This window comes from Limulus polyphemus, unplaced genomic scaffold (assembly GCF_000517525.1).
Source record: "Limulus polyphemus unplaced genomic scaffold, Limulus_polyphemus-2.1.2 Scaffold20, whole genome shotgun sequence".
Taxonomy (NCBI): Eukaryota; Metazoa; Arthropoda; class Merostomata; order Xiphosura; family Limulidae; genus Limulus; species Limulus polyphemus.
The window spans coordinates 334,588-342,897 of record NW_013665630.1 but is presented as its reverse complement, the minus strand read 5'-3'; the positions used below and the strand labels follow the sequence as shown (position 1 = coordinate 342,897).

At 33.1% G+C, this 8,310-nt stretch overlaps 1 protein-coding gene across 2 annotated transcripts in view; it reads left to right on the top strand.

Annotated features, from left to right (window-relative positions):
* The window catches only part of LOC106457930 (synaptotagmin-15-like), a 55,118-nt gene extending 50,508 nt beyond the window's left edge, over positions 1-4,610 (top strand). For both annotated transcript variants that reach the window (XM_022384242.1, XM_022384247.1), the window contains exon 8: positions 470-4,610. In XM_022384242.1, coding sequence (XP_022239950.1) covers positions 470-807 — 338 coding nt within the window. In that variant the 3' untranslated portion in view covers positions 808-4,610. The remainder of the gene's footprint in view (positions 1-469) is intronic.
* The last annotated feature ends 3,700 nt before the right edge of the window (positions 4,611-8,310 follow it).

Genomic DNA, 8,310 nt, shown 5'->3' with positions numbered 1-8,310 from the left:
GCGTTATGTAAAAACGTGTTAGGGATATTTTTCTTTAGAAATGTTTAATATATGTTTCCATGCAGCGTTGTAAGTGTGCCTCATTTCCGGTACAATGTGGCCGGCGAGGAGAGCGTTATGTAAAAAGGTGTTAGGGATATTTTGCTTTAGAAATGGTTAAAATAAATAAAGAAAGAAAACTATACTTAAGTGTTTAGGTAAAATATAGGTGACACCTTTCTAAGGCTTAGCGATAGCTCTAGGTTTTCATTTTACAGACGCGTACTTCTTTTAAAGATGTTGTACTTTCATAAGACAATGTAATGAAAGTTTCTCTATTACAAACATTTTGTGCATTGTATTTCGAGTTTCTTGTTTTGTAATTTATCTATTTTTGACCTTATGTAATTTCTTAGTATTGAGAATATATATAATGAAAAACGTCCTAATATCGATCAATTTTATATTAACTTTATATGTTTATTTTAAGGAGTGTTTGTGAAGGTACAATTGTTTCATGGACGCAAATTGATGAAGACAAAACGGACAACACTCTACCACACAACTAGTCACAATGGGGAGATACTGGTTAATGAACATTTCAACTTTGCTGTGTCCGGCCGGTACTTTGATTCCTGTAGTTTCGTTTTGACGGTGTTTTTAGCAGGCCTCTCCCCACTGGTGAAGGACGAGCCCCATGGAAAAGTTGTCATTGGACCATTTATGTACGCACGAGGAGAGCAGCTTCTTCATTGGCAAGAAATGCTAACAAACCCTCGAAACCAGGTTTTGAAGTGGCACAGTCTCGAACCCTTGGTTCTTGATTAGAGTTTATGGTATATTCAAAGCACTGTCACAAAGTTTAATTTCAAATGAAAGTTTAGACTTTTCTTTTCTGTTAAAAAAAAAGTCCCATATTTGGGGCTTTTTGTTTTCAATTGTATAATTCAGCCTCTTGTTGAGTTTGGCCTAATAGATACAGCTTAAGCTTCGTTCTTAACTCAATTTCGAAGGAAATATTTGCCGTGTTCTACTTTTCTGATGTCATATCTAATATCCTCTTCAATTACGATCTCAGAAATAGATGCATATACACACACACACATATATTTGATTCAGTCACAGAATCTATTAAAAAACTACAGTTATATTATTTATACTATATGATTATCATATTGCGTATGCTACAGTTTAAGTACACCAATCAATCCTGAAACTTCATTACACTCTAGATACACAATTTGCAGAAGTTGTGTACTTTGTTATGGTTGCGCTAAGTCCCGAGCAGAGCACAAGAAAATGGCATTATGTTCTGTTTGCAGGTGTTGCCATCTGATGAATGCGGTGGAAACTATTTGATTAACAAATATATTTTATGGGGAAAAAAAAGTAATAGTACATATACTTTTTGTTCGTTTATCCCACATAATATATCCAGAAATATAATTTCCCTAATTTTATTAACAGACTTTAACTTGATTCTGTTCATAATATGTGAAAGTTTACCCCTAACATTATGAAACTTGTGTTAATAACTCGTTGATTTGCTTTATTTTATTTTTAAAAGCTCAGTAATTATACATATATAGGTGGCCACGAATTTGAATAATCTGGAAAATGCTAGGAAATTTGAAAGGACAGGGTAAAAAAAAGGTAGGGGGATTTATAAATGATCCCCAAATCAAGCAAGTGAAAAAAAAAAAGATGCCCCCTCCATATTTTATTTTTATCTTAGAACCTACACGCGCACACAAACTGCGCTGTTTGGCGATGCCAGTTATTCGTATGTTTTGGTCAGTCACACTATGTCATTTTATGTGGTGATCATTCTGTAATTCATTACATTTGTTGATAAGTTATGTCAAATGTTATTCTATAAATAAAAATATAATGTTTTGTTGTCTACCATTAAGATTTAATGTTCGTCGTTCATGATATTTTCTCGTAATACCGTAGCTTGAAGTAAATGTGTTCTGAAAATTTTATTACCCTTTATAACAACATTACAAACTAAGTAGATAGAACTATGAGAAAAGTTTAAATATTAGCACGTAGTATGCGTACGTGTGTAGATCTATAAAATATGAAATCTTGCCTGGGGGTTAGGCGTGGTCTTAGTGCCAAGTGTGTTCGGACAGTGAATCTAAGGATTCATGGTTTACTGTCATTTGCTACAAATACGCTCTTTTGGTCTATGAGTGCGGTCAAATCCCATTAATTGACTAGAGATAGAAGTAGCTCAAGAGTTGGTGGTGAGTGTTGTTGAATTACTGCCTTCCCTCCAGTCTATCAGTTAAAAATTATGTACTGTAGAAGTGAGTGTTGTTGAATTACTGCCTTCCCTCCAGTCTATCAGTCAAAAATTATGTACTATAGAAGTGAGTGTTGTTGAATTACTGCCTTCCCTCCAGTCTATCAGTTAAAAATTATGTACTGTAGAATTTTGAGTTGTTAGAAAGTGATTTACTGGGAACTACCAAGGGGTTAACCCTTTATCTCAGGTGGTAGAGGTGTGACAAGTTGCGGGTTTAAATATGAAGCAACGGAACAAATATACGACTGAAAAAAAAACAATTACATAGGACAACTTTGCATTTCAAATCATATGATGAAAGAGATTGTTTTTGTAGGTGAACAAACCCAAGTGATTTTTACAAAGAACTATTCCTTCACAAGCGAGTTAACTTTGCTTATAAGTAAAGTATTCTGTGATAATTTTTACATTCAACTGATTTTCATAAAAAATTATAGCTGCTATTATGTTTGAAAACTGAGAGCAAAAACACACAAAATATTGAATTAGTTTCCAGCTACATAATTAAGAGGTTTTAATTAAACATTTTGGTTTCTTTGTTGAGGACTTTATCAAGTTTTCAGCTCTCATTATAATTATTTGATTAATTGACAACTGATTCGACATTATTTTCATTAAAGAATAAATAACTGTTCAAATTAATTCACTTATTACACACCAACATTTTTTTTTAATTATCCTTAAATATTAGGTGAAATTAATACATCTGTATTATTGAGTTTGTTTTCGAATATTCGCACAAAGCTACTCAAGGCCAATCTGCGCTAACCGTCCTTAATTTTGAACTGAAAGACCAGAGAAAAGACAGCTGGTGAAGAGCACCTAGCACTAACTCTTGAGCTACTTTGGATTTCACTGTAAGTTTTATGACGCAACCACGGCCTCAAAGTGCGGAACATGATTTTGCGACATCATTACGCGAACCGTTGACCCTCGAGTACAAAGGCCGGTTTTATAAAATATGGTTCATGAATTTATTATTATTATTACTTTGTAAATAGTCGTTTTAAAGAAAAGGGATACAGATTCATCACCGAAAGTAGATATTAAAAAAAAGTTTAAAATGTTTTATGATAAGGTCACGTAATTTACTTTCCGCTACTACTATGTAATTATTATAGTTATTCTTTATAAGGAACAGTAACAATTAATTTAATTCAGTCTTTAGGAGCTTTTTTTGTTTATTTGTGTGCGCGTGTGTTTAGCGCCAAGCTACGTAAGGGTTATCTGCGCTCTGTCCACCTTGGGATATCGAATCCCGGATTTTAGCGTTATAAGTCCGTGAACTTACTGCTGACCCACCGGTGGACATGAGGTTTTTAACTGAGGAAGTAGAGTATGCCGTTATCGGTGTATATGTTAGTATGTGTATGCTTCTTGTGCACTTTAATTAACTTATACAAGTGATTAATTAACTCTTTTTCGATTATTTTAAAATATTACATTTCTTACTGTAATTTGAAAAAAAAAAACACAGTTCGATTTTAATGAATATCGTTAACGTTTTAATTTGTTTGATTAATGTAAGGTGCTGTCATCTGACGCCTTTTTTTTAATAATTTATAATCAAAAACATATTCACATAACTGAGGATAATCTTGATTATCACAAGTAAGTATATGATTTTTGTGAGGACATTTCTCATGCACAGATTGTTGGGAAAGTGGTTATTTTTAATCTGTTTTTGTTTTGTTTTTCTCTGATACATTTCCCTTTGTTCTGAAAATAGGGAAGTACATGATACACTTACTAAAATAGTACTAAATAGTAAGAAACATTCCGCACAAACCCATTCGCCCTAGTCATTCAAATGAGGCTACAGAATTATTTATCTAAAATGTTATTTTTACTTCTTGAACATGAAGTCTGTGAATAATGTGAATGAAATAGATAAACAGGTATTTAAGGATGAGCTATTTAGGACCATTGAAATATAGAAAAGATCGTCGATCAAAAACTAACACCAACTCCAACACAATGTGTTCTGAATAAAACAGTAGTTTCATTTTTTGTAAGTGCATCTTCAGTCTAATAGATCTGTGTGTAACTTTCTTCTAAAGATTCTACAGAGCCAGATGTACGATGAATTTTATTTGAGAAAATTAATGGTGATGCTTAATTTTAAATGTGATATAAACATGTGTATAAATGTAATCAGCAGTTAAGTATTTCTATTCGCTGTTGAAAGTGGTAAATGTGAAGGTTTCTTTAGACGTATATTGTTTCGTTTGTTTATTTGTGGAAATGCTATAATGGGTAAGGTATAGTGTGTTTGTGTGTCGTATTTTGGCTGTGTTGAATAAATCCTTAAAATTACTTTCCAGTAGTTGTGATGACTATGAACTAAAAACTTACACTATCCTTCACGCTTAGATAATAATATTAGAGAAGAAAAAAAAGACCTTTACACACCAAAAAATTATAAGATAACTTTTATTTTAACCGACGTTTCGCCTTTGCTGCTTCTTTAGGGCTAGTACATCCCTTCAGAATGCAGTACAAATTATGAAAAACAACTAAACATTTCCTTCACTTTTAGTTATAGTTTTGTTATAGAAGATACAATATGAATTCATTGTTATAGAAACTGATCTTAACTTCCATTTACTAATTTTGCGCATAAGAATTAAAATAATTAAACAGCCGGTATGTTAGAATCGTTTCAATGGGCACATAAATATCGCATCATTTAGAATTTTTCAAATTCAAAGGTTAATATTCAGAATCGGAGATTTTCCTGATCCTAAATTAACTGATGATTTGTTTGTTTTGAAGTTAAGTACAAAGCTACACAATGGGCTATCTGTGCTGTGCCCACCACGGGTATCGAAACCCAGTTTCTAGCGTTGTAAGACCGCAGATATACAGCTTTGCCACTGGGGGGGGGCATGAACTGATGAAAGTTAGAATAACTTAAAAATGCAGTTTGTTATATATCTGTGGCATATGCCCTTTTCTAAGTAAATGTCAATTATTCTATGCACTATCTAACCGAAAGGGGGGACTTCTGTGCTAGGTCGATCACAGAAAATAAGCAACTTCAAGCACTCATTCACAATGAAATAGTATAAAGATGGCCGCATGAGCAAAGACTATTTACTTACTTAAAGGTAGATTCATTCCATTCCTAGACAGCACATAGGAGTTGGTGATGAAATTCAGTTTTAATGACATAAGCAGATGAAAATCATGAAACGAAACCACCTGTATGGGATGCCAATCTATCACCTAAACTATTCATTGAAACAATTTAGGTAAAGTATCTTGTTCAAGAGTACAACAACATGGCGCGATGAAGCCCCGAAGTCGCAATCTTCCTACTACGAGTCCAAAGTACTAGCCATTGTCACCATCTTTCAAACATCCTGACGATAATAAACAAAACAAAAATTAAAAGTAATATGAAAAATCTATAAACAAAATAATCAATTCTTATAAAACTAAGATATTTATAATGTATTATACGACAACTTATTAAATTCACACTAATTTAATTCAACCTGTAACACACGTCTTACTTTTTTGATTGCTTGTTTGTAATTAAGCACAAAGCTACACAAGGGGCTATCTGTGATCTGCCCACCACGGGTATCGAAACCCGGATTCTAGCGAAGTCCGCAGACATACCGCTGTGCTACTGAGGGGCTCCTTTTTGATATTGTTATTTTTTTTATAATTTTTATATACTGGAAAGAGTATATGTGGTGTGAAAATTGAACTTTTTAAAAGACGAAAAATGGATTCTCAAGTATTTTTATGTCCATACTCATTATGGGAAGAATCAGAAATAATCGTTTTATACGCCTCTGACACAGTTGTATGTGAGATCACGTATTCACTGATATCAATACCTTAAATGCTACTACCCCCAACAGATGCCGTTACTAGCACCCTTGGCATTCAATCGCATGTCCAACACAACAAAACAAAATTATTATTAAGATAAAGCGTTAAAAGAAAGCTATTTTTCTAATTATCCTATTTAAATTGGTTTGACACCATAAAGGTATTGTGTATAATGATAAATATTATTAACATTTAAAATCTATTATTCACACAAACCTCATAAGTACTCCAGTAGATGAGCGGTAAGCTAGGCTTACAACCCAAACATCTGCAGTTAGTTATTTTCTTAGCTTTTCACTAAAAAAATAATAACAACAACTGCGTAAAACTTCATAAAAATAACTTATAAATTTCTACGATGTATATTGGACTCAAAAGTTCGAGTTTTGCAACCATCTGAGTTCTTTCCGAACCTGTTTCAGTTGTCTACAAATAATTTTACTCGCTTTTTTTTACTTTTTTACTTTCCAAATATATTACATTCTAATAGAGTTTTCGCCACATGAAAAAAGAAAACTAGTCTTTCATTTTCTTTAGCCCGGCATGGCCAGGTGGTTAGGGCGCCCGATTCGCAATCAATGGTCGCGGGTTCGAATCCCCATCACACCAAAGATACTCGCCATTTCAGCCCTAGGGGCGTTATAATGTGTCAGTCAATCCTACTATTCGTTGATCCAATAGTTGTTGGTGGTGGTGATGACTAGCTGCCTACCTTCTAGTCTTTCACTGCTAAATTAAGGACGGCTAGCGCAGATAGACCTTGTGTAGCTTTGTAAAAAACAAACAAAAAACTATCTTGCTGGTACACCGGTTCTTCTGAAGAATGAGCATGTTGATTCAAAACAAGAGAGAATCCTTAAAAGCCGTGGCACTTAACTTTTTTTTATAGGCAGGATTAGAGTAAATTAATCTGTGATACCCCCTTTTCATTAGCTATATTTTTTGTGCACCAGCAATACCAAACGTGAGGCGCGCGTATACATGATTCAATTTTTTTAGTCATGAGGATCTCTACAAGCCTACCCTCAAATTGAAATTCTTTTAGGTAAGATTAGAGTAAATTAATCTATGAGACCTTGGGCGTGGCCAAATACATTAATCGAAAGGGTTTGACCTCCTGAGTCCAAAACTATAACTAGATCTCAGATCGGTCAAGAGATGATGGAGCTATGAGCTAAAAGTTTGTACTTGGAAAAAAAAACAACTCAGAGGTATTTTATAAGCCACTATACTACAGCTTTTTATTTTTCTAGGAAGTCAAATATTATTTGAAATTCTAAGGAAAAATCAAGGGAAATATGAAAGTGAAACTTTGTTGTACTTAGCTTCTTTGTTTTGCAATAATACAACTGTTTTTTTTTTTTTGTCAAAATAATAGTAATTTATGATACATGATGTTGAAATACATAATAACACAATGTTGAAATTTATACCTAATTCTGATGTCTTGTAAAATAAATAAAATTTATGAAAAATCATATTTTATCAACTTCATCCAGTTCAACCCACAACAGTTATCAGTTTTCTGAACATCCCCGGTTATTTTAGGCTCTAAATTTAAAGATTAAAATATTCTAACGTAAAAACTACCATGAACGGAACAGATTACTGTATACCTCATATCACAACCGGCCTAAAGGCCACTTGTATTGAGCAAAAGACCACTCTGGCACTAAATATAGTAGATAGATGATGTTGTTACCTATTGAGAATTTGAAACAATCCAAAGCCGCGTTAAATAATTTAACTTTTGATAGTTGAACTGTAGCCTGCATTTAGTGTTTAGAAATATGCCGATATTTTATTTTATTTACGCTATTTGGTAACAAGATTGATTCATGCAGTTTTTGTTTTGACACAAATACGTTTTAATATATATATACAACAGTATAAGTTACAATAGCAACTATTACGATTACTTATTACAAACCAAGTTTCATAAACAGAAATTTCACTAACTTACAAATAGCCTAAAATCGTCTTCCTAGTTCAGAGTCTCCTTGATATCCAGCGAGTTAATTTAAAGTCGATGTACATATAATTGGCGGGAAGCTAGCTAGCTTTGTCAGGCACTGAATTGTTGAACCCTTAAAGTAAGATAATATTTTCATAAAACCACTAATGTCCGATGAGAAATCAGTAATATTTTGGACAGATATTAACGTTTGATG